General features: G+C 41.0%; 3 protein-coding genes across 4 annotated transcripts; 1 reads left to right on the plus strand and 2 right to left on the minus strand.

Annotated features, from left to right (window-relative positions):
- Nucleotides 1-1,632: 1,632 nt before the first annotated feature.
- Nucleotides 1,633-2,528, plus strand: LOC120292463. Its single transcript, XM_039310655.1, has 2 exons — nucleotides 1,633-1,998; nucleotides 2,049-2,528. The coding sequence occupies exons 1-2, from the start codon at nucleotides 1,633-1,635 to the stop codon at nucleotides 2,526-2,528; spliced, it is 846 nt and encodes a 281-aa protein (XP_039166589.1).
- A 5,580-nt stretch (nucleotides 2,529-8,108) lies between these two features.
- On the minus strand, nucleotides 8,109-11,770 carry LOC104440764 (B3 domain-containing transcription factor VRN1). Its single transcript, XM_010053730.3, has 6 exons — nucleotides 11,473-11,770; nucleotides 10,657-11,056; nucleotides 10,203-10,303; nucleotides 9,562-9,799; nucleotides 8,883-9,068; nucleotides 8,109-8,767 (listed from the first exon to the last, which is right to left on the minus strand). Exons 1-5 carry the CDS (start codon nucleotides 11,605-11,607, stop codon nucleotides 8,896-8,898), a joined length of 1,047 nt encoding a protein of 348 aa, XP_010052032.2. The 5' UTR covers nucleotides 11,608-11,770; the 3' UTR covers nucleotides 8,109-8,767; nucleotides 8,883-8,895.
- A 2,497-nt stretch (nucleotides 11,771-14,267) lies between these two features.
- LOC104440765 (putative hydrolase C777.06c) lies at nucleotides 14,268-22,195 on the minus strand. Of its 2 annotated transcripts, none has more exons than XM_010053732.3 (10): nucleotides 21,910-22,195; nucleotides 20,627-20,762; nucleotides 18,844-18,971; nucleotides 17,761-17,908; nucleotides 17,569-17,674; nucleotides 16,637-16,695; nucleotides 15,371-15,406; nucleotides 15,168-15,277; nucleotides 14,825-14,893; nucleotides 14,268-14,748 (listed from the first exon to the last, which is right to left on the minus strand). In XM_010053732.3, exons 1-9 carry the CDS (start codon nucleotides 22,158-22,160, stop codon nucleotides 14,836-14,838), a joined length of 1,032 nt encoding a protein of 343 aa, XP_010052034.2. In that variant the 5' UTR covers nucleotides 22,161-22,195; the 3' UTR covers nucleotides 14,268-14,748; nucleotides 14,825-14,835. The 2 variants fall into 2 exon arrangements, with proteins under 2 accessions (XP_010052034.2, XP_010052033.2); XM_010053731.3 differs by having other exon boundaries at nucleotides 14,268-14,731; nucleotides 21,910-22,193.
- Between the last annotated feature and the right edge of the window lie 4,507 nt (nucleotides 22,196-26,702).

Raw genomic sequence — 26,702 nt, forward strand, 5'->3', positions numbered from 1 at the left:
ATCACTCTTTTGCCTCAAAATAAGCTAAAACAAATTTATTTCATTCAATAAATACAAGATGATAAGGAAAATATAATGATCATTTAAAATATAGAACAAAATAATGACAATAGCGATAATAATACGGATCAACTTAATAACAAAAACTTTTTCAAATCTATCCCAAACATTTAGTGTTTTTATTGAAATGTGTAAATTTGTCTTTTTTTTTTGCCATATATCCTTCGTTAGTTAGCCCTTTAAAAGGACCATGGCTCTAGGCACGGCACCTTTTTTCTAGTCTTATAATTCAATGCACTACCGGATATTTTATTGGAACGAAAGAACTATAAAAAAGACTAACTAAAGAAATTCTTAAAATACTAGCACAATGAACAAGAATCAAATGAATACATCTTTCTCTTCTTAAAATACGAGTAAAAATCAGATTCTTATCTTTTATTCCAAGCGTCCACAAAAACGTCAGTTGCTGCTGATGTGGCACTTCCAAACCACATAAAAATTTCTCTTCAATATTTGTGTGTTAGCTGCATTGGCCGACTTGGCCTTATCTTGACGCACCCACTCGACGTATTGCTGTAATGCTATGTTAAGAAAGATCGACACGCCCTCCGATCCGTCTTTGTCTTCGTGCCTCAACAAACGCTTCGAATATACTAATAAGCACAAATATGTGTTCATTTCGAATCGAATAGGAGAACTTCGAGCTTTAATTAACTGAATCAACCGGCAGCAAAACAAACGTAATAAACGTAATAGTAGTAATGTATCCTCTTCTGTGCTAAGAAGAATTTGGCTTTCGCAATAAATGCGTCTCTTTTGATCAGCAATCATGATAATAGAAGTGTCTAAATATGGCGAAATGGGACCGGTTTAGCAACGGTGACAAATTTAGCCTTTTCTAGTCTTTTCTTTTGGGAAATTGATCTTGTATATGACAATGGATTCTACTGTGACCTATGACCTGTGGTTAGTGAGCATGAATGTCATCATGTAAGCGCTAGTCTCATTTTGCTAGTCTCATTTTAAACATGGGGATTTGACTCAATCGGCCATCCATATCATGGGAGTAGATCTAACATAAATGGATCATATATAGATTACTTAAATTTAGAAGAGTCTATTTTAAATGGATTTTAAAAAGAAAATATTTTTGTCTAACAGTTTAGATTGATTTTATACCTATCCACTAACATATGAGGTGATTATAACAAACTTTGGCCATTTGATTATTCTCGGGTTACTGTTCACAATAGCTCTCTTCTTGGGCGACTGGTTTACTGTTTCTTCTGCAAGTCGAGCTACTGATTCCAAATGCGTTGACCAATGGTTGGGGCAATTTTTTGGTGGGAAGTGGCGCCTCCTACCTCTCTTTTAAACCCCCGGCAACGGCTCCTGGTACGTCCTCTCTACTCGATTCGCATGGCTGTCTATGGCTAGGGTTCTGCCCGCTTGGTTCGTTGCTATGATTCGTAATCTGAGATGGATCGGGAGTCGGTGAGGGCTTGAAATGGGGATGAGGGGACAAGTTCCCATGGTGGGCTTCCTATTATAGCTATGTGAGAAATTCCGAATTCAAGCACTGTTCCTTTTGGTTCGAACGAAACGCGAGCTCCTCGCGCTAGTGCTGGGATGCGACTTGTCCAACGGGAAAGGTCCCGTTCAGCTAAGCCTCAGGGCAGGGATACTTCTAAGAATTCTTCGGGAAAGTCTTGGGTGGCGGTGGCAAGAACCGTGGCCAAGGGCTATGATCTAGTGTATACTCCATTGACTATGGTTAACAATAGACTTGTGATTGAGATCACTAATCAAGATTTGGAAGCTGTAGATCTCAAAATGTTCGAATGCTTAATGGGCTACTTCATTGGTTGCCGAATGCCTTTTAAGGTCGTTGAAGAGGCCATGAAGAAAGCGTGGGGGTCAAATCTTGCTGAAGTCATGTCAAATGGCAAAGGACTCTTTATGTTTCGCATTCCTGATAGGGAGTTCTGTCGAAGTGTGCTTGAAGGTGGTTAGATGACGGTTGCCAGAATACCACTTATCTGCAGCAATGGACCCCTGGTCTTGAGCTGAGAAGGGAGACCCACCGCGTGGTCCCTGTTTGGGTCAGACTGTCGAATATTCCTTTTTCGTGTTGGTTTGCCCACTTCATTAGGAGAGTTGCCAGTGCGCTCGGCAAACCCCTTTATGTTGATAAGAGAACAGAGCAGGCGAATAGCCTTACCTTTGCTAGGGTCTACATCGAAATTACTGCTGATCAACATGATTGTAAATTGATTGAGACAACCCATAATGGTATGAAGTGTGAAATAAGGGTGGAGTTTGAGTGGCGACCCACTACCTATGCTGGATGTGGCATTTTTGGCCACAATTGTGCAACGGCTAACAAGCTTGGTAGACCTGGAACAGAGCATGCTGATGCTGGTCCTTCTTCAGAGGAGTCTGGCCCTCAGAGTAAGGCCGCAAGTGGAAACACTTCTCAGCAAGCCATACTAGCTCCTACTTCGGTGGATGCGTCTGAGGATTAAGGGGGAATGTCTTCGGTTGCGCCTATCTTGATTCCTCATTTGGAATCTGCAGTTATTTAGCTGAATATAGCTAAGACAATTGATGCAGGACAGACCATGAGTTCCTCTGGTGGCTCCTCTACTCTTGCTCAGCAGGCTGCGGTTCCTGAGGATACTTTGCCCCCTCCACCACACCAAATTGATCCTGCTTAGCCTGATTCTGGGTGGAATCAGGTCAAAGGCAAAAAGAAGAAGCAAAAGCCTCAGGATCTTACTACTTCGTTGACACCACACTCGGAGGAGGGGCAGCTTCTCAATTTGAAGGAAGCTTTGCTTGTTGCTCAGTGCTAAAAGCCTCCTAAAGTCCTTGCTAAGCCCCTTGTGAAAATTAGTTCTGGCCTCTCCTCTCAGGCTTCTGACTTGGCACCAGAGTTTGTTATTCTGTCTGGAGACTAGGAAGATGATACGAGCAATTCGGTTTCATCTAGTGAAGATGGTGGTCACACGTTTAGGCCCCCTCCTTTGAGTGGTCCTTCGGAACTTGCTGGGGTTAGTTCGATCCAGGATCAGCTTCTCCTTTTGCTGCCTGACCCGCCGGGACCTTCTCCTGCAGTGGACTCAAAGGCGACTAGAGCTAGTCGCAAGCACTCCAAGCGGAAGTAATTCCCTCCTTTTGCTAACTATGTTTTTTGGGTTTTGGAATGTTAGAAGTATTATGAACCCTATAAGAATGGCGGAAATTAGAAAGTTTGCTGTTGCGAATAAGCTTTGCCTTATAGGGCTTTTTGAAACTAAAGTTCCAGAGCCTTTATTTGGTTCCATATCTTCTAATCTTCTAAGAGGCTGGGATTGGATTGCGAACTATGATTTTGCTCCGCACGGTAGAGTCTGGATTGGATGGGATCCAGCTGCTGTCAGTTTTGAGTTGATCTCTTCGAATGACCAAGCCATCCATGGGTGTTTGAAGGGGTTATCTTCTAATTTTCCTTGCTGTCTTTCTGCCATTTATGGAGCGCATTCCTTTGGGCGTCGGAGGCCTCTTTGGTCTGATCTACTCCATTGTGACGAGCTTTTTCAAGACTCTGTTTGGATAGTAGCGGGAGATTTCAATGCAATCAAGGACCATTTTGACCGCTTTGGTAGCTCTAATGCCTGGATCCCCTGTTTTGATGAATTCAAGCTCTGTTTGGACCAAACGGAACTTGAGGATCTCAAGTACTCTGGCCTTTGGTTCACTTGGTCGACTTCGGCGGGTGTGGCTAGGAAGATGCGAAAAATTGATAGAGTTTTCATCAACTCTAAATGGAGAATGGACTTTTCATACTCGGAGGCGTCGTTTCTCAATCCTGGAATTTCTGATCATACTCCAATAGTTGTCAGGGTTGTTGATCCCCGTCCAAGGAGGAAGCCTTTTAAGTATTTTGATTTCTGGGCTGAACACCCGGACTTCCGTTCTACGGTTTTGCAAGCGTGGGATAGTCAAGTTTGGGGTGTTCCCATGTTTAAGCTAGTTTTTAAACTGAAGTTGTTGAAAGCTCGCCTCAAGGCTCTTAATTTGGAAGCTTTCTCGAATATTTCTTTGAGAACTCTTGAAGCGAGGGAAGCCCCGCGTTCTACTCAACATCTCCTTCAGTTGGATCTTGAAAATATTCCGCTTGCTAAACTTGAAAAGGGCAGCGCCGTGCTTTTATAGACCTTCATGGTCAAGAGGAATCATTCTATAAGCAAAAATCTAGAATTAGATGGCTGAAGGGAGGAGATCGTAACATGAGATTCTTCCACAATTTTGTCAAAGCTAGACATCTCAATAACCGAATCCTCTCTGTCAAAGACACTGCAGGTTCGGTGGTCTCGAATCTTGATTTGGTGCCCCAAGTTTTTCTTTCCTTTTTTCGGATCTCCTTGCTCCTCGAGTTGACTTAATTAAGCTTGATCTTCAAGAGCTTACTTCTCTTATTTGGAAGCCGTTGTCCGATAGCTAGGTATGTTCCCTAGCTTCGCCGGTCTCTAATTTGGAAGTTAAGAAGACTTTGTTCTCGCTTGCTAAGGGAAAAGCCCCCGGTCCAGATGGTTTTACAGCAGAATTCTTTAAAAGTAACTGGGATATCGTGGGATCCTTAGTTACAGAGGCTGTGCAAGATTTCTTCTCCTCAGGTTGTCTTCTTAAGGAAGTTAATGCGACTATCCTAGCTCTAATTCCCAAGGTGCCGAATGCATGTGAAGTGAATGACTTTAGACCAATTACTTGTTGCAATACTGTCTATAAGCTTATCACTAAGATTTTGGCCAATAGAATTGCGCTTGTGCTTCAGGATCTTGTTAATCCTTCCAAGAATGCGTTCGTTAAGGGAAGAAGAATAATATATAATATCTTACTGGCTCAAGAGCTGTTTGCAGATTTCCACCTAGACCCATACCTCCCAAGATGTGCGGTCAAAGTGGATTTTTGCAAGGCCTATGATAATGTGGACTGAGATTTCCTAGAGCTTACTGTTATTGCCTTTCGGTTTCCTCTGTAGATTATTCGTCGGATTATGGCTTGTGTGCACACACCCAAGTTCTCTATCTCTATTAATGGGGAGCTTCATGGCTTCTTCCCAGGAGGCAGAGGCCTTAGGCAGGGCGACCAAATGCCACCTTATTTATTTACGTTGATCATGGAAATCTTCTCGAGAATTTTGAACCAAAGTCTTCGGCCAAGGAGTTTAAATATTTTTGGAGATGTAAGTCTCCCAAGCTCACTGATCTGTTTTTTGCAGACGATGTGTTCCTTTTTTGCCAAGCGGATTGGAAGTCGGTTGTAATCCTTAAAAGAAGCCTCGACATTTTCTCTTCATGGAGTGGTCTTTTCCCCAACAAAAATAAGAGCGACATTTTCCTTTCGGGAGTTGATCATGCTTTGTGCAACAGAATCCTCCTGGCTTTTGGCTTTCAGGAAGGTAAACTCTCGGTTCTTTATCTTGGGGTGCCGATCATCTCAAAGAGGTTGAGCAAGGTTGACTGTACTCAATTAATTGACTGCATTACTGCGCGAGTCCGCTTTTGGTCCACAGGTTTCTCTATTTTGCCGGGAGACTTTAGCTTATAAGGTCAGTGCTTCATGCTATTCAGTCCTTTTGGGCTAGTGTCTTCACTTTGCCCTCTTCGGCTATCCTAGGGATTGAAAGCATTCTTCGTAGATTTCTTTGGAAAGGCACTTCCTTGGATAAGGGAGGTGCTAAAGTCTCATCGGCGGATGTTTGTTTGCCTAAGGAGGAAGGAGGGCTGGGTATTTGGTTTATCAAGGATTGTAACAAAGCCTCAATGTTGAAATTTATTTGGATTCTTTTTACGGATAAAGAATCACTTGGTGCCGTTGGATCCACTCCAACTTCTTAAAGAAATATAACTTCTGGGTTGCCCCTCAGCCTTCGGTTTGTGCATGGAGTTGGAAGAAGATCCTTCAACTCCGGGGCTGTTTTAGGCAATCCTTCGGTTGGGAGGTCGGTAATGGCCGTTCTATTTCATTGTGGTTTGATAGTTGGCTGCCTTATGGCCCTCTTCATCTACAAGTTCCTGAAACTTTTTTGTCGGATCCGGACGTTCCTGCGTGGGCGGTTATGGCATCTTTGTATTCTTATGCTGGCAGATCCTGCAAATCGCGTTTGGAGGATTGTGGTTTTTCGTTTCCTCCTCCTTCGGTTGACCGCAATCGTTTTGTTTGGCGTCAAGATTCATCGAGGGCCTTCTCCGTAGCTTTTGCTTGGAACTTCATCAGAGTTTCTAAAGCCAAAGCACCTTGGACTTCTTTTGTGTGGGACAAGGATTTAGCCCCTTGGTTTCAACTCCTTTTGTGGCTTATTACTAAAAATCGCTTGTCAACGCAGTCACTTCTTCTCTCGTGTGGAAGGATTGATTACTCGATTTGCACTTTTTGTAATGCTTAGCCAGACTCGACCGACCATTTGTACTTTGATTGTAATATTTCAACCCATTGTGTACTTTTGGGCTACCAGGTGCAATTTACCGTGGAGGAATGGCACTTGAGCGGAAAACCTTGCTTGGGCTATTAAATTCCTTTATGGTAAGGACTTCTTCCATAGTCTCTCCCGATATTCCTTTGGAGCTCTTTGCTATCTAATTTGAAATAAAAGGAATGCTATGATTTTTCGAGGGGATTCTCTTGATATTCCCGCTTTGAAGAACCATTTGATAAAATGGTTAAAGATAAAGCAATTACCTACAAAGATGTCCCTGACACTCCAAGGAATCGGCGTTTATAGAGAGGTTGGGATCTCTACCCAACCATCTTCACTTAATCTTACGGGGCTTCTACCCTTCCCTTGTTCTCATTCGGTCGTCTTCAACTCGAATGATTTTGGGCTTTGTTTTCAACCTTGCGCATAATCCCTCATTCGGTTTCCCAGGCGTCCATGGAGGTTTGGTGGCTGGGTTGTGTTTGTTTTTTGCTTTGTTTCTGTACTTGCCTCTTGAGGCTTTTGCGCGGCTCCCTTCCACTCTTTTGTTCGCATTTAGAGTGTAAGTTTTGGTGCCGTTTTTGTACATTTGTCCAAAGCTTATCAATATATTCTTACATTTTACCAAAAAAAAAAAAAACATATGAGGTGATCATGCGGGTGCACAATTATTAAAGTAACAATCATAACTATCAATGTCTAATTGCAGTAAAATTAAACACATGCAATTAAACATAATTAAATATGCAAATTAAACATATAATATAATTAAAGTATGAGCAAATAAAGGCATAATTACACTAAGAAGGCAAAATATGACAATTGATAACCAAATCCTACATTTTTTTAATCCTAAGAGTCGCAGTTTCCTTGTTTTCTTGAATGTGTTTCTTGATGAATCTGTGAGGAATACCCTGCATGCCCATGAACAGCTATAACATCAGATTTGTAGAAAGAACATACTATTAGTACAGTCACAGGAGAAGCACACAAGATGTAGACTTATGGCAATCTTTTCTACTTTCAGGATTCTTATGGACAGTCCTTACTATCTGATGAAGACAATTGATCTTAACCAGCAACGTGAAGGTGAAGCATCAACATTTATGTTCCTAGACTGTAATCTAGGATAGGTACATAATCTAAAGTCATTAATAGTCATTAATCTTGCGATATACATGAATAGTAGCCACAGATTGAGGGGAAACAGAAGAAGCAGAAAACAATATCGATGACTTGAATGTAGTTTCATCAACTTGTTGCTTCAATGTCACCTTTGTGGCATGCTGATTGCCTAAACAGAAGCCAAATACATAGAGTAAGAAAATTTCTCTTGATAAACCTGAATAGTTGTGACAAAACACAGTAGGATCTCCCATTTGATAAAATGATAATTATAATAGGCCTTTGACAGAGCCAATGAAAGCATCAAAACAGGATTTTACCAGGCTTGTCTTCATAGAAGATGGCGGCATCACCACTGTTGAAATGGCTTCCGTGGCCTTTGTTCTTGACATGACTGTCTATGAAAGTGTTGATGTGAAGTAATGGATGGACACGTCGCTTTGTTATTTATGCTCGAGTAGCTCGACGATAGTAACAATTTATTAAATTTTCCAGGGCCAAAAAATTACTAATTTTGCTCTAAGAGAACGATAGAATGTCATACTTCGTACTTGATATTTTTTTCGAGTACATAATCATTTTTATGTAAAATGATTGCAGTGATGCTTCAAAAGCATCACACAAACTGCCTTTCCTTCTTTTCTTCCTTCTTGCCCTGTTTTTCTTCTAGCCCGTCAATGAACTGCTCTCATGAACGTTCTGATTTGAGTAGATTTTACATTCACCTGATTTGCGGTTACCGGGAAACAAAGAAGATTTATGCGAGCAAGCAGAAGTGAGCTTCTTCCATGATTTTAAATCACGGTATTAGATAAAGGAAGCACGAACTAGTAGTGTTAGGCAGTTCGTTTCTCGACTTCCTCTCAGCACCGAAAACAGCCTAAAGTGTGACACTTCCCGCTGTTAGTCTCACTCAATGCAAATCACTTCCTTATTCGCACTACTGAAGACGGAGACCCTGAGCACGATATTGTCCCTATCGAGGAGCTCGAACATGCAGACATCTCCTTTGCGCAGGTGAGCTTCTCTTGCCAACGCGGACCAACCGACCCCCAAGATGGCAATGTGTAAGTGCTGATAGACCCGGAGATTCACCTCAAACGATTGGCCCAAATAAACAAGATTCACCATTTGATGGTCTTTCTGAATGTATGTCTTTATGAACTGCCATGGAATGGTCTGCTCACGGTGGTTTGATGACGAACCAATGTATGATAAGAAACGGGCATAATATAAGCATGCAAACTCAAGAGCGAAGCATAGAAGATTTAGATAAGTAAGACCTCTGGCTTACCACGGTTTGTCTTTTAATATGACTTGGCGATATCACGATATGATTGCACGACATTGCAAAATGGATACTCCGATTCAAATTGGCAAGCTCTTTCATGAGCAATGACAGGGCTCAGGCATGGAGAAGCGTGGAAAGCTGACTCTGAAGGGTGCTCTTGGCATTGAGATTGTTCGGTTAGGATCTGACCTGCACCGGTATGAACTTTTCATGAATTGACCATGAAAGGATTTAGCATGGATTGCAAATCGTTATGCAGGGTCATTTTCATGCTCTTCCTATAAGATGTAATCAAGTAGATTTTGCACTTCCCGAATAATTATCCCGTAATAGGTTTTTTAGGATTGGAAAACAGATTAAGAATAGAAAGTACATAAGCAGAAACATTTCTTATAAAGCAGCAACTGACTGACACCTGCAAATTTAGATGCAAATGTGACGTCATCAGCAAGTGTGCATTTGAATTATTACAAACCTCACAAACCATACAGAAGAATTCATCATCTCGGAAGGCTCATAACTTAAGAACAAAAAACAGATAAAAAGTGCACTTTAAATGGATTCATCACTGCTGAACTGAACAAAGGAGTGGCAATTTGGGATACTGAGTTCCTCGGTGATTTACACAGCATACAATGAAACCTCTAGTGTTCATCTCAATCGACATAGATTAGGTTCTTACCATCACTGCGGAAAATGGAGACTCTGAAGACAATGTCATCCCTATCAATGAGCTCGAACACACAGCAATCTCCTAGAAGGAGACCAGTTTCTCTTGCAAATGAGGACCAACCAATAGAGAGACATGCCATATGTTCATGGCTCCTTAGCTTCACCTGCCACGATCTGTCTGAGTACCTAAGAGTTGCGATTTGCTTGTTCTTTTGAACATGCTTGATGAAGAATTCACGAGGGATGGTCTGCCAATAGGTGTTTGAACAACCAGTATACGATTAACGAAGGTGATACAATAAGGATATATGATATGTGAATTTATGATAAAATTTCTAGTTTCAGGAGTTTTAATCAACTGATTTTACTTGCTAATGGAAGTCATCAATCGTAACCACTTAACCTGCAATTTCGCGTTTAATATATGCTCCTGGACTAAAGCTGAAGCCATCAATTTGGAGCCAAGTTATAGATAGGATTTGCATCTCAATTTGACTCGTACCATGAACACTACAAGGAAAATAACATGCCATCTGGTTTCCTACACAAACTAATTCGACTTGGCAAACACTATAATATATGACAAAATACAAACAGTGATCACATTTGAATTCGACCTATGCCACCAACAAATAGAGCCAAGGATCTTACCAAAGATTTCCGAACATACGTAGGCTGTACCACCACTTTGAAAAAGGGATGTTCCGATTTGAATTCGCTGGCTAATTCAAAAGCAGCGAGAAGACTTGGAACTGCAGAACCATGAAAAACCAGCTCAAGATGGCTTACTCTACATCGAAACTGCTTGATTTCGTCTGCACTTGTGAAATGAGAACTGCACTAGATTTTATCAATTAACTGACTATGACATTTGCATCGATGGAAAAAATAATATGATCTATAGTTTCAAGATAAAGATAACTTGATGTAGTAAATTCATCATCACCTTCCAATTAGAAGTAAATAATTAACTAAAATTTCCACAGACTTTATCAATTACATATAAAAATAGCTTATTAAAAAGTTTGGAAGAAATTGAAAATGGCAAGAACTGAGGAAAGAGAGTTATGCCAAGAAGGAACATGACGCAGAACACAAGTCACACCTCCATATTCTCGAGATGACCTGTATGAACTTGGCCGTGAACAAGGCATGGAACCCTCTGAATCTTTGATTTCCACGACATCTTCCTCTTTTCGCGAGAGGAATTCCTCCTCAGGGCTTAACATATCGCTTTCGATGCTCGATGGATAATCAATCTCTGAAGCACTCTTATCGAATATTATCACGTGGAAAACAGAGTCCCCTTTGTACTTGAAGACTAGGAGGTGACCATGACCAATCGAATAATGTTCCATGAAACCTCGCCACCCTTTCCACAACCAAACCTTGCCATCGTCACTCTTTTCTAGTTTCACCGGCCAGGTCGAACCACCCGGAACCTTGAGAAGCACCAAACCCGAGAGGTCTTTCCCATATCTTCTCAAGAAGCTTTTTGGGATTCCCTGTGATGAAAATTTATGGTAAATCCATTGCCCTCATGTATAGCTAAATTCAAAGATGTCAACTAAGAAAGATAGGAAACTTTTACATTCTATTTTCTAGATAAATGATCAATTTTCACAGACAGTGCCGTCACTATACAAGTGCGGAGTTCAATTATCCAATAAACGTTCATTTCCACAATAATAATGTCCAGAAATGGTAGCTATGCTAAAGCCAAATCGCCAAACTAGTATACTAATCAAACGTTCATTTTCGATTTCCCCTTTTTTTGCAAGAATTGAACAGTTCTTCGTTGCAAAACCAGAGACATCCTCGACGAACCAGCACGAGCTGCGAGAGGCGGAGGGCAAGATCAAAAATTTCGTGAAAATGAATGATGGGTATGGAGCGAAACGGGAAGTGCGGACGAACTCACAAGCTTTCCGGATTCGAGCGCGCGGGAGAGCACGATCTTGAAGAAATGAGGACTGCTCGGCGGGCTACCGGGATCCATCTCCGGTTCGACACCTCCGCCTTCTCTCCGGCGACGGTGGCGGAGACGGCGACCCATGACCGGTCTCCGGCGACCGTGGCTGGCCGACCGACTGACTGCTGAAGAAGGGGAGAGGAGGAAGGAGGGGAGAAGGATTGGCAGGTTCAAGGAAACGTGCGCTTTTGTCTTGTCCTGTCGGCTCCAGAAATGGCTTCTCTTCTGGTCTGGTGCCTTTCCTTTTGAGTGCGGATTCACTTGTCTGTCTCTTACTAAACTTTATTGCAATTTACAAAAAGGGCAAAAATCATCAAAAAAAAAAAAAAAAACCTCAAATTATTTCAGACATGTTTTTCCTAAATTTGTTTTTCCGCGATACAACAAATCTTTATATCTATGTGGCATATTTAGTCTTCATCAAGATTCTATCCGTTGAAATATAATTTAGAGAAAGCAAATTGTTTGTTGTAATCATAATATCAATGTAAAGAAAAAGATAATAATTTTATAATATGCTTCTTTTTATGTAAATTTACAAATTTTGGAGAAGAATAAAATAAGATATTACTGGAAAAATAACATAAAATTAGAGGTGATGTACAAATATCCGAATCTCTTTAAGACGATTAGTTCCTACCAATGGTACTTCGCAGATTTACGAACTATGACTCTAAGATACAACACCCCAAACATGTTTGGATTAACACTATGCAAACAGAACTCAGTTGAACTGTTCAATTGAAGAACCAGTACACCCAAAAAAATCAAAAGAGTAGAGTAGTATTTCAAATTTCTTTTAGAATCGTTGTCTCGAATTGTTCTATAAAAAAAGCCTCCTTATGAAGCTCTATGCTCTTATTTATTTATAGAGTTTTAAAGTTCATGTAGAGAAGAGATATATGAATTAAATAGATGCATGTATCCAAGAAATTCATGAATCAAGAGATACGTGAATATAAGAAATTTGTGAATTCAATAAATGCATGAATTAAAAAAATAGGTGAATCTAGGAAATTCAAGAATTCAATAGATACGTAAACAAAAAAGACATATTTTAATTTATTGGTTTTCGTTGATCCATTAACCATAATTATAACACTATCAATAAGTACCATTAAAAATATACCTACATGAATTCTAGAAAAGAAATGCCACATAATGTCCACATAGCTTAAGTGAAATAAAATGATGTTATTTTGGCTAGAATTTTGACGGAGGATAAATGTATCATATATGTATAAATGTGAGAGTTTTTATGTTACAAGAAAAAAATTTAGATAAATGTGTTACGATAAACATAATTTGGGATTTTTGATATAAAAAAAGTTTAGATTAAATATGTTATAGTTGACATAATTAAAATTATAATTTCTAAAATTTTTTTGCTGATGTGGCACTTACAAACCACAGAAAATTCTTTCTTCAATAGTTGTGTATTAGCTGCACTGGCCAACTTGGTCTTAGCCGATAGCCTAAGCCACTCCTTATCTTGGCGTACCCTCTCGACGTATTGCTATGTTAAGAAAGATCGACATACCCTCTCGTCCATATCTGCCTTTGTGCCTTTGCAAACGCTTTGTATATACTAATAAGCACAAACATGTGTCCATTTCGAATCGAACAGGAGAACTTCGAGCTATAATTAACTGAATCGACCAGCAGCAAAACAAATGTAATAAACGTAATAGTAGTACTGTATCCTCTCTGTGCTAAGAAGAATTTGGTTTTCACAATAAATGCATCTCTTTTGATCAGCAATCAAGATAATAGAAGTGTCTAAATATGGCGAAATGGGACCCTTTTAGCAACAGCGACAATTTTAGCCTTTTCTAGTCTTTTCCTTTTGGGAAATTGATCTTGTATATGACAATGGATTTTGCTGTGACCTATGACTTGTGATCTGTGAGCATGAATGTAATCATGTAAGCCTAGTCACATCTTAAACATGGGAATTTGACTCAATCGGCCATCCATATCATGGGAGTAGACCTAACATAAATGGATCATATATAGATCACTTAAATTTAGAAGAGTCTATTTTAAATGGATTTCAAATTTAAAAGCTGAAATAAATGGGTTTAAACGGGTTGAGTTTAGAACTCATTTTTAATCCATAGGCTCAACCACACTCTCTCCCTCTTCAGCTTTACAAAATTTTTTTTTTTTAAATTGAAATTATTTTTTATTTTTTTCTTTCCTCCTCCTTTTTTCCATCTTCCTTGGCCAGTTGTTGGCCATAGCAGTGACGACGGCAACGGCTGGCCAAGCAAGGGACAAGCTCACCAATCAAGTGAGGCTGAGGCCTGCTTGAGCTTGCTGGTTTGGCGAGGTGGAGACCTCACTGATGTTTGGCCATTCATCACCGTGGCCAGTGATCAGCCGAAGAAGAACGGAAAACAAAAAAGAAAAAAATTGAAAAACATTATTTTAAAAATTATTAAAAGATAGGCTCACACGGGCAGGGTTGATTGTTCGTTTTGAGTCCGAACCGTTCGGCAATTGTCGGGTCAAGCGTGGTCACAAATTCCAAGCCCCATCTCGGCACCTCGCCTTGGGAAGAGGAGGCCCTTCTATTAGGAGAGATTGGGAGTGGGGATACGTTTGGACGTTTGGCTTCGGTCGACTTCGCAGTCGTTACCAGCAAAGTTGGTCTTTGATTGACTCAAGCCCGCACTGCCTGCCCATTGATTAAGCCCAGCATCAAAGTACGTAAATTCATAGCAAGTATGTTTGCCCCTTTCTCAGTGAATTGTTGATAGTGAAATCAGGGTAAGCAACCCTTATGATGAACGAGGAGTTACATTAAGAGCCAAAAGGCTTCGGCAAGGTTTAGAGAGAGAGAGAGATAGAGAGAGACCTTGCTTCGGGCAAGTACCGAATGTAAATGAACTGTTTTACACACAAACTTTACCCTCTTAGTTTTTCCTCTTCTGCTTTCCTTTGGGGGATTCAATCAATGTTACAGAACAGGTACAAATTGCTCTATGCTAAGGCGTCGGCTCCTTTGTCTCAAAGCATTTAACACGGTAATGATATAGTCATAATCAGTCAGCAGAGTGCCCTCCGCTGTACGAAGCACCTTCCAAATCAATTTGAATCTGGGCCAGGACAATAAATCACGTAATTGCTTGAGCATGGTCGTCGTCCCGTTGACCCAACATGGGATGTGAACCATATATGCTCCTAATCTGACAATATGTCCGATCTGCAATGAGAACATATCTAGCAATAAGCAATAAATGAAAATGTTAATGATGCAAGACTGAAGCTATAAATCGATAATTGGGTTCAATCTAACCTTGCCAATCATTACAGATCGATGGGAACCCTCAAGCCATCACGTGCCAGTTGCACATCGATTCCTTCTCTGATTCAAACAATTTACAAGTTAAGATCAGCCTTATTCTTGGTCCCTAAATTAATAATCAGAGGAAAGGGAGAAGAGGGTGGCTGAACTACGGACACCGCTAGTCCCCACACATACATAAAAAGGAAAAGCATGCAAAAACTATATTGACAAATCCTCGCCTTGGAAACACAGTTTTTTAAGGCGTACAAACTGACACATTTAATAGACAAAACATGGTCTGTTGTCAATCAGGTGTCAAAAGCCACTGAGAAAGTCTTGATGAGTAGGTTACCTTCTTGACCATTCGATAAGCAATTCATTGTCCTTATGGTGGTCGAACTCATGAGTCATTCCAATTAGTAGAGCTTGCTTTGGACGTATCCTCTTGATGGCTTCAAGACTCTGCATTTAAAAAAAAATCTCAAGTTATTCAGATGCATCCTCAGGAGATTGTTCCTTCAAACTCTAATTAATATCATAAGTATAGTGTTAAACCTGAGGCAAGCATAAGTGAACATTATGAGATCCTTCCTGCAATAGAAGTAAGATTTTGAGTACAGGATAATGCTGCCACGAAATTAACAGTACAATAAGCTACAACAAACCAATACTGCTAATGCAGAAAAAAGGGTATGAGCAGGCACATGTAATGGTGACCTGAAGAAACATCCCCATATTTCTGTTTAGCCTGAAGTCAAAACACAAATCTGTAGATCTATAACTTAAAAAATACTCACAAAATGACCACCAGCCTCAATAATCTCCATAAACACTGAACAGCACAAATCATATTGCTTTAAGGGGAACATATTATAAAGACAATGGTCCATCATTTAATATGAAAATGGCCAAACAAGGAAATATGCTATCAGAAAAGTGACGGTTCAACAATAGCATCCGTTGTGATATCTTCTGAAAAGTAAGGAAACCAACTAATACTTGTACTCTCTAAGATGTGACGCTAAGATAAAATCAACCCTAATAAACAAGAGAATCAGCTGGTATCATGATTGTAGGCACTTGGACTTCAAAACCTGCTAAAACATTTGCAAGAATTGACTATTACAATGTAGACCTACCCACAGCCATTCTTGTAGCACATGGATTGTTGATCTTTCAAATAGGCTTGGTGCATAAGGGCGTGATAACAGAAGGGAAACAAATTCCCTCGTATTCATCTCAATTTCTGAACAGAAAGACAGCCACACTCAGTTATCTACAACAATCTTCTTGTTCCATCCCTCTCAAAAAAGAAAAGATTATCCACTCTGAAACCCAAGATTCTTTACAACTGGTATTCTATTCGCTCGTGCATTAACCACAGAATCTGAAATAGTTACTGATCTCAGAACGAGCTCCATGAAATGAAACCAGTGAGCAATGGACTTCTGTGAGCACATATTTCAATCGACCACTTACTGTGATAAAATAAAATATGTTTGGATGTATCTCATTCAGTACCACGTCCTTGGATCCATATTCTCTTGGTTCTTCTTACATAATATCTCAAGAAGCAAACAGTCATAAGAAAGGTCAAGCAACTAAACCAGCCAAGTTGAGCATGCTCTACACCATCAGTGCAACTTGAATGTGTGAACCTTAAAGCCACATGTAAATGAAGTAAAACATCGAAAGACTAATTCATAATCCTATAAATTATAATTGCCACAAAAATTCATCAAAACTTCATATGAAAGCAAGGTTTTATTGGTAGCCTTCAATGCAAAAGATGCCATCAGGAGTAGCCAAAAGATTAATGACCTTGTACAGAGTGTCCAAGATAAGAAGATCCAGCTGCCAAACCCCATTTTTGGAAATAACTGCAAAACAATCAAGTTGTTTAATCTTTAATCCTGGGAATCTCATATTGTGTCTTCATGTAGAGTAAATAGGAATATATTTATCAACATCTCTAGTGCTATATGAGCATGTGTAACTACGTGCTCACGGTGCTTTTCTATTGTCTATGCGTTCATGCTTCTTTCTCCATATTCTTTCACAATCTGTTGTCATCCTTTGGTTTTAGTGAAAGTAAGATTCAGCAATAAAGGAGCGTTGATTTGTGACGTTAGGAGCAGTTGGATGGTTCCCTTTGTTTCCATCTTTGATTTTAAAAATGAGGGCTGTCGTTATAAAATTTTCATGAACAACAAGTCTGCTGCACGAGACCACATCACAAGTAACATATTGTGTTCAGGCATATAATACAACAAAGCAGGAGCTTGTAAACAGAACCACCATGTGAGACCATGTCCACATTTGAAGAAAATATTGATTTTGCATCCTTTAGCCTAATAATTTTACCGTGAACATGTATTAAGTAAATACCATAGCTTCAAGTAAATAAGGACCATTGACATGCTTTTTGATGGAATAACTCATATTGGAGGAACAGAATAATGAACACAAATGAACAATACCATTATTAATCTTAAAGAAACCTGAGTATAAAACGGAAGTATCACTTATGTCAATTATCCACCATCTCTGGAACGGATACCATTCTTTGATAGAAATCATGCAAACTATTTTTGGGAAAGCTCCAGTTTCAACTATGTACTTCACTTGGAAACCTAAGTCAATTTGTTTTTTGCTGCTTGCTAAGCCTCCCAACATCAGCACGTATCCCATATGACATGGTCATTGTGCCTTACAACAAGATTTGAATGGCAGATTCATGTTCTTACACTCACCTTGCTCTGTGCTTGGGATGAAGCGGGATACATCAGATATGTAAGCTACCTTATATTTTTCTCCAAAAAGAAATCCAAGGCATACATAATCTTCTCCATGCATCACCTACATCCAGAAGACTGAAAATGAAAAAACTATTACCAAGAAAAACTGTAAATAAGAGAGCTATATGAGAGATGCTGGCAAATCACCGGTAGGGGAAAAAATTGCAGGCCTGAAGCAACAAATGATTTCTCACAATTTTCCTCAATAATCTTCCAGTCAAGCTGTGCAACTCGTCTCACCTCCTGACCTTCCTTACGTTTCTTCCGAACCAAGTATGGGAATTTCTCTGTAATGCTGTCTCAAAGAAAATAAGCAGGATCATTTAAGTACCGCTTATCATATTAAAAACCTCAACACGACATGTCCTGTGTAAATCCTCACTATGATTACAACACCCTTTGGAAGCACCACCCCTGCCCTGGGGGGGCAACCCAAAAAATAAAACAAGAAAAAAATTGAGATAAAACAAGCCTTTTGTAGTACTTTTGTGTGATCCACCATTACTAAGTTAACTAACGAATCAGAAAAATCAACTTTTGTTGCTAGAATGAACATAAAGAGAAAACAAGCCATGAGAGCTGGGTTCTTTTAGGCCATTCTTCAGCTGTATTGCCAGAAGCATGAAGTTACTGGGCAGAATGAACATGAAAAACCTGAGGTCTCGTGGCTTAGCAACAAAAACCTCGCGCAGGAGTAAGGATATTGGGGTCATGCACACAGTGATCAAACTGAAAGGATACTTGAGAACAGAAAGAGACTTTCAAGACAAGAAAACAAAAGATGAAATAGATGAGCATCTCAAAACTTATGCAAAATAGGTTCTTACATTTAATTGATGCTAGCATGTCAGCTCAATGAAAAGCATGTAAGGTCACTGAGGGTAATTCAAAAAACAGTACTTTACCCAAAAAAACAAAAAAACTAATCCTGTTGATGCCACAATAATTGACAAACTTTTCTTTGACTTCACAAAGTCAAGCATAAGAAACACAAAACAAGGGAGCTTCTACTGAAATAAATTCAGGCACAATAAAAGGAATATATAAGACAGAAATGATTGCAGCGAAGTCGAGAATGTTGTGCTCAATAAATATATTCTTCCTTAAATCATACCACTTATGGTAAAAGCAATCATCTACTATGCTAGGAGCCTAATGTTTTTAGAAACAAGGCCCAGATAGAGTATAAAATATTTGCAAGAATTTACTCTTGCGAGTCTTGAAGTGTACCTGTCCATTGCATGCTGGCTCAAGTATATAGGAGTTGGATCAATGTCATTTGTGGGACTATAAGGTTGTATGGCACGCATATCATCCAGACCAAGAACTGCATCAGCGTGTTCATGAGTCAAGATTATCTGCACTTTGCACAGATACTAGCTTTAGGCTCTACCACTTAGAGATTGCTTCTATTGCAAAGCATTTGACGTGATGTTGATAAACATATAAACAAGAAATTGAAAATCCTAAAAGAGTGTCAGAATGGGATACAATGGAGAAGGTACTATAGAATATGCTGCACTGATCATCACAGCCTACTACCATGTGATATGAATATTCTCTGTTGGTATAGTTTTTGAAGATAGAACCAGCCACAGCTGACTAATGCTCCAAGAGAATAATATTGATATTTTCTCTTAAGACAGTTTAGCATTTAAAATGGATAAGAATAGATAGAAAAGAAGTAGCCAACCATTTGAGCATGGCCTAGTAGTAACATTCTTAGGAATATCCAAATTCTCTTCTATTTATAGCCAGAATGGTAGAGAAGGCTGATAGCAGAAATGATCTGCCATGAATTAAAAACAAAGTCCACCAAAGGAACATTATGAGATATGTGCTGCCGTTTGCAATTTTAAATCTGTTAAAATAGCAAGAGGTATGATGATGTTTCAAATACATGGCTATATTTTCCCCATAATGAAATTTGGTACTGCCCTTGTCAGATTTCTACATGTGACACAAAACCCACCAGTTAGGCCAACATTGTTCTCTTTTATAGAACTTCACCTCCAAATTGACAAAAAAGGGAAAACCAACTCAGGTTGTGCAAGATGAAAGTCCAACGCGTGGTTTTAATCCTATGGTCAAATCCCAGAGTTACTAGAAGTTATAGTCCAGGAAGATTTGAGACTAAAGTAGCCATTCTATTCACTTGTCCCCTCGGGAATACATCCTCCAGAATAGAAAAAAGTTGATAGCCTGGACTAGTGTTCAATGCCAGGGAAAAAGAATTTAAATACTTAAAAACTAATAATTACTCAACAAACATGACCCGCACCAGCATAAAACTAGCTGGGCCCTGAGTTTTCATAATAAAATGCATAGTACTTACCATGTCCTAGCTTATGATCTGCATGAGAGTAAAATAACAATATGTTCTAATGCAACAAGCTCGAAGAAGGAAGAGGGGCGTGTGTGAGTTCCCCGGGGGGGCGCTTAAACTTCTTCCTTCTACAGCAGCAAAGTTGGTTCTCTAAATGTACTACTCATGTTTGTCCTGGTATCTATGGTCTATAACATATTTTATTACATTTTTTCGATATTTTCTTGAGCCCAATTTTGGATGAGGCCATTGACAATATCTCCTTTAGATGGTGAGTTACTTGGATGAACCAATTGGCAAGTCAAACGAGAACCTTTTGCATTTGTTGTTGGTTAGAATCATCTTCATCTGTGAATTGCAGAATTGTCGCTATTTTAGTGGCATCGTTTTTTCAATCTGTTGAGAGATTTGCATACATACAATGACGGCCAGAAGATCACCCTCCCCATCGGGTGACATATGTGAACATAAGACTACTGACGCTAAGATTTCCATGTCATATAGCATTCACGAATGATCTTGTGTGAAAATGATCATTTAACAGTCCACATGTAGAATCAACAGATACAGTTAATGAACGGGAAACTTTATATGAAGAAATCCATCAAGATCAGTCACATGTCAACGACTGGAATTCAAAAAAGCAAATATTTAGCTATGCTTAGCATGATCTGGGGGTTAACTCACTGAATCGACATGGGGAATCTTATATAATGTAAACCACCGAAGTACTTGCTCCCTGAATGTCTTCCCAACATCAATTAATATATAGCTATGCTTAGTATGATCCGGGCAGTAATCAATGAGAAGGGAGGTATTGCACCTGCAATTGACAGGATAAACTATCAAATCTTCATTTTCAAAGTATGAGAGATCATTAGAACTCAACATCAAAATTTCACCATGATCTGCCTCGGATGCAGGAGTAGATACTAAGCAACCTAACAAGTGGACAGGCGACAAGCAATTTTCTTAAAATAATCAGCAGGGCTTTTCCTAGTTTTCCCGAGAAACTGATGCAATGAAGGTTGAGGAACCTCATAGAGTTAGTTTATCTACTTTAGATAGCGAAGCCAAACAAAAAAAAAAAACTCTTACTCAAAATGAGATAATACTGTGCAAGAAGGAATTCAAACCAAAGCAGGAAAACTACAGGACATTACTCACCCTGTGCTAGTAACGTTAAGTTAGCATTACAGGTTTTAAGTGCAAGAATCTGTTGGCCTTTTTGTCAATTTTGGTCAATAACCCCTCAATATCATTCAGAAAAATATCATTTGTCCTGAGGAGTACTAAGTTATTGGTTCAGAACTCAATTAGACTTTGGCTATGAGCTACTGCAGGCTATGTAAAGTGCATAAGCCATTCGGCCACAATATGTTTAAAAAGACCCACTTTAATGAGGCAAATAACAGCAAAACAAGATAACTGCGATACAACCACGTGACTACCGTGAATACAAAACAGGCGTCGTTCCTTCCAGTCCAAATGAGGGTCCAACTAACCAGTAGAAGTTCCAATAAAGTCCCCAAGTACCAAATGAGACATGTGGTGTCAAGGGAGCAATCATAGTTTCCAAGCGGCACTCAACTACTACTTTACTACCCCCATTCTTCTCGCTTACCAGATAAAGGCACTGCCAGTTTTAACCTGCCTAAACATGGCAAATGGACATACCGATGCTCCCTCAAAATACCCAATGCACAATCAGCACAACCGCATCCAATCTTGCAACAGCACATCCGCACAACATCGCTCTAAACATTCTAAAACCCGGCCCCCCAAAAAAAAAAAAAAAACCTGCACTCTTCCAAAATATCCAAAATATCTCCCAATCAAGACCGAATCAAAGCGCACCACGATCAACCACATTCGCCGATCCCGGTCCCAAAAAAAAAAAAAAAAACAAACAATAAGGAGCGGATCGGATCGAAGGAAAGCGAGGAGGCGGACAGAGGAGAGGACCGGACCGGTAGTTAGGGTTAGCGTCCGGCGGGAGGAGAAGCGACTGGGAGCAGACGGGGCACGGCGGGTCCGGCGGCTGCATCAGGCACCTCGCATTGGGGACGGCGCTCGAGCACCCCGTCCCGAGAAAGATCAGGGCCGATCCTCCTCCTCCTCCGCCGCCTCCACCTCCGCCGCCGCCGCCGCCGCCGCCGCCCGCCGCCGGCCCGTTGGAGGCGTCGCTCGAGCCGATTCCCGCAGCATCTTCGACCTCCATCACAGAGAGAGAGAGAGAAATGGCGTGGAGAGGACGGGAGATTCGGGAGCGACTGGGGAGATCGATCACGCGCGAAGAAGCGTATATAGTTCAACGGCTTTGGCGGGTTTAGTGGCCGGACACGTGGCGCACCCGGAGTGGTCGAGGACCCAGACAGACGAGCTGTTCTCTTTGGGCCTGCATGGTAACACTCCAAAAATGTCTTTCTGGAACATTTTGTACTTTTTTTTTTCCCAGGAGCAAGAAAAGAATAAAAACGCGTTTGGTTGCATTTTATTCTTTTTTTGTTTTTTTGTTCTTAAAACACAATTGGAGCAAAAAAAAGAAACACAAAAAAGTTACTTACGTTCTAGAAACAATTTTGAAGAAACACATTTTCTCTCTCTTCTCTTTTCTTCTTCTTTTCTTCTTCTTTTTTTCTTCTTTTTCCTTTGGCCGGCGACGCCATCGAGAGTCGACGACCTCGCCGGATCCGGGCGAGGCCGAGCGAGGCGAGCTTGGGCTCGCCTAGCCATGGCGAGGCTCGGGCTCGGCCTCGCCGAGGGCGGTGAGCCTCGCCGTGGCCGGGCGAGGGCCGCCCCGTCGGCCGGTCACGGAGGAGGCGGTGCCGATCGAAAAAAGAAAAATAAAAAAGAAAGGAAAAATGAAAAATATAATAAAAATATTTAAAAAATTAAAAGAAACAAAAAAAAAGAATAAAATTTACCAAACGTGTTTTATTCATTTTTTATTCCTAACAAACGTTATCAAACGCGTTTTTTGTTCAAAAATTGTTTAGGAAGTAAACACTTTTTTTTTTTTCTGTTCCAGAACAGTAAACATTACCATGCGGGGCCTTTCTCTCTCTCACGCTTTTTTTTTTTTTTTTTTTTTGTCATTGCTCGGCAAAAGCACGACGGGGTTTTGAAATTTTGATTATGGGTGCGCATGGATTTATTTCGTGCTTTTTTTGTTCCGGGAAACAAAAAAAAAGTGTTTGTTGGGAACAATTTTTTTGAACAAAAGAACGCGTTTGGTAACGTTTGGTCAGGGAATAAAAATGAACGAAACACGTTTGGTTAAATTTTATTATTTTTTTTGTTTCTTTTAATTTTTAAACATTTTTTATTATTTTTTATTTTTTCCTTTCTTTTTATTTTTCTTTTTCCGGTAGGCCACCGGCCTCCGCGACTCGGCCGACGGGCCGCAGCCTCGCCCGGCCACGGCGAGGCTCGCCGGCCCACGGCGAGGCCGAGCCCGGCCGTGGTTGGGCGAGGCTCGGCCTCGCCTTGGCCGGGCGAGCTCGGGCTCGCCCAGTCCGGCGAGGCCGAGCGTCGCCGGCCCCGGCGAGGCTCGAGCTCGCCCGGCCGGCGAGGCTCGGGCTCGCCGGATGCAGGTGAGCTCGAGCTCGCCCGGCCATGGCGAGGCCGAGCCTCGCTGGGATCGGGCGAGCCCGAGCTCGCCCGGCCAAGGCGAGGCTCGGCCTCGCCGGCGCGGGCCACGCCGAGCCTCGCCTGGGCCGGGCGAGCTCGGGCTCGCCAGATCCGGCGAGCCCGAGCCTCGCCATGGCCGGGCGAGCTCGAGCTCGCCAGATCCGGGCGAGCCCGAGCCTCGCTGGGGCCGGCGACGCTCGGCCTCGCCCGCGCCGGCGACGCCGAGCCTCGCCGGATACGGGCGGTGAGCCTCGACGGCCGGTCGCCGGCCATGGCCGAGGCCGGGACCAAACCAAAGAAAAAGAAGAAAAAAAAAAAAGAAGAAAGAGAGAGAAGAGACGTTTTGTTCTTTTGTTTCTTCCGAAGTGTTTCTTTCCGAGAAACAACTTTTTTTTTGTTTTTTTTTTCTGTTTTTATTTCGTTGAAACAAAAAAGAACAAAAAAGAACAAAAACGCAACTAAACAGCGTTTACATTCCTTTTTTGTTCCGGGAACACTTTCCGTACAAAGTGTGCCGGAAACACTTTTTGAGTGTTTCCATGCACGCCCTATCTTTGCTTAGGTAAACAGTGGCATTACTTGGTCCTTAGGTAGGTGGGGGTGAGAAACCCCGCACTGTTCTCCCATTCCACCTTTGTTAGGAAAATAAAAATAAATATGAAATAATGGGGTCTCATAGCAGTCAACTACACTAGAACTTTGGTTTTGAGTACTTCTACGTAGACATGTATAGTGCCTTACAACATTATCCTTAACCACAGACTAACTCAATTTTCTTAATTAAGAACAGTGCCATTACTTGTTCCGTGATTCATGAACATTCTAAAACCCGGCCCAAAAAAAAAGCTGCGCTCTTCCAAAATTTCCAAAATCTCTTCCAATCAAAGACTGAATCAAAGTGCAACATGATCAACAACACTCGCCAATCTCGGTCTGAAAAAACAAACGATGCGTCGAACCACAAAAAGGATCGGATCGAATCGACAAAAAGCGAGGAGGTGGATAGAGAAGAGAAGTGGACCGATGGTTAGGATTAGCGTCCGGCGGGAGGAGAAGCGACTGGGAGCAGACGGGGCACGGCGGGTCTGGCGGCTGCATTAGGCACCTCGCATTGGGGACGAAGCCTGAGCACCCTGTCCCGAGAAAGATCAGGGCCGATCCTCCTCCGCCGCTGCCTCCTGCCGCCGCCCCGTTGGAGGCGCCGCTCGAGCTGATTCCCGCAGCATCTTCGACCTCCATCAGAGAGAGAGATGGCGCGGAGAGGATGGGAGATTTGGGAGTGACTGGGGAGATCGATCACGCGCGAAGAAGCGTATAACGGCTTTGGCAGGTTTCGTGGCCGGACACGTGGCGCACCCGGAGTGGTCGAGGACCCAGACAGACGAGCTATTCTCTTTCTCTTTCTCTTTCTCTCTCGCAGTTTTTTTTTTTTTTGTCGTTGCTCGGCAAAAGCACGACCGAGGCTTTGAAATTTTGATTATGCCGCCGGAAAATAGTGGCGTTACTTGCCCCGCAATTCATCAACTTCCTTTTCTTTTTTTTTTTTTACTTTCGGCGATTCTTCTTCTTCCTCGTACCGTACGAGGGTGCCGGGAATTTTTCGTTTTTTACCGCCGGAAATTATTGACGTAAAAGTGCCGTGTGGACCAAAAAGCACGCACTGCGACAAATTGAGGGCGGCTTTTTGAATTTTACAATTGGTCCCATGACTTTTTTGAAACGGGTGGCAATGTTCCCTTGGCATTGATTCCAGCTAAAGTGTTTTCATGTATTATAAAGGTGATCGGTTTTAAGATGAGTCTGTTTCAAGGTCGAAATTTGAAACCTATCACGTTATAATTGGTTTTTAATTTTTGGATCTTGAAACCTATCGTATTTGTCTGGAACTGATTTTGAAATCTATATTGAAAATCATAATTTTTTAAAAATAACAATTCATAAGATGAATATGTAGTAGCTACATACAATTATAAACGATAAAAAGTTCAAATACATAACATAAAACATTAATTATAAAATTTTACTCCCCATTCATCAATAAAAATGAAGGTAAAGAGGAAGACTGGCGAAGAATTCTAAAGAATGACAAACGACGAAAGAGTGCTGATATTAAAATTTTGGGGAAAAATGAATTAGGATTTGGTTTTTTAACTTGTAAAACCGATTTCAAAATAGGGCGATCCGATCCAATTTCCATATGGGTATTCATTCGGAACTTGTTGTAGGATAGAACTAGTTTGATTGTACACCCCTATTTAGTCTCGTGAATGCACGTGGCTGATTATGAAAGACAGAGTAATCATATACATTATCTATCTATGGAAGACAAAGACAAAACGTAGACGGTTGAATACTTCGGTCATATGTTCTGCATATGTTTCTTGAGTTTTTCTTCAGCTTACTAATGTATGCAATAGCTATTGCTCCCGAGTTTTTGATCTGCATCAACCCACCCGCCGACGTTTTAAATTTTGCAAGTTGGTCCCGTGACTTTTTGAAATCAGCGGTCATGTGCCCCCAGCATTGATTGCGGTTGAAGTGTTCTCATGTATCTGCTCCTGATTGTGACAGGCCAAAGCGATCAGATATATCATCTATTTACGCGAGACAAAATGTAGCCGACTGAATTCTCGCAGGAACTCCGGTCACATGATTTGACATGTGATATGTTTCTGAGTAATGTATGGCGAATTTGTCTTTCGTAATGAGTGGACATGGTCGGGGCTCCAGACAAAGTTTGTGGAAGTCGATGCCGAGGGACGCACTGCAATCGATTTCTAAAAATTCAGGGGGGCAGAATATAAAAATCGGGACGTCGGGGGCCAATTTGCAACAGCTCTGTAAACTTGTGGGGCAAATTCTTAAGAAAAGAAAGAGGAAGGTTCGTTTCATGTGTAGGAGGGACCTCAACCTGTACGCTTTCTGGCATGTGAGAGATTGCTTCCTGATCCGTACACCAGGCAAACACCAGCTCATGAAATGTAACATTGCCCATTAGCTTTAATTAATGCTTAGTATTGCAAAATGCAAATTATAAAATAACTCATTTACAGAATATCGGAAAATCCATATTTTATTTAATAAATCTAATTTTCTTTTTAATTTAAATGTTGATTACTCTTGTGGATCT

The sequence above is a fragment of the Eucalyptus grandis genome, chromosome 4, assembly GCF_016545825.1.
Source record: "Eucalyptus grandis isolate ANBG69807.140 chromosome 4, ASM1654582v1, whole genome shotgun sequence".
NCBI classification, from domain to species: domain Eukaryota; kingdom Viridiplantae; phylum Streptophyta; class Magnoliopsida; order Myrtales; family Myrtaceae; genus Eucalyptus; species Eucalyptus grandis.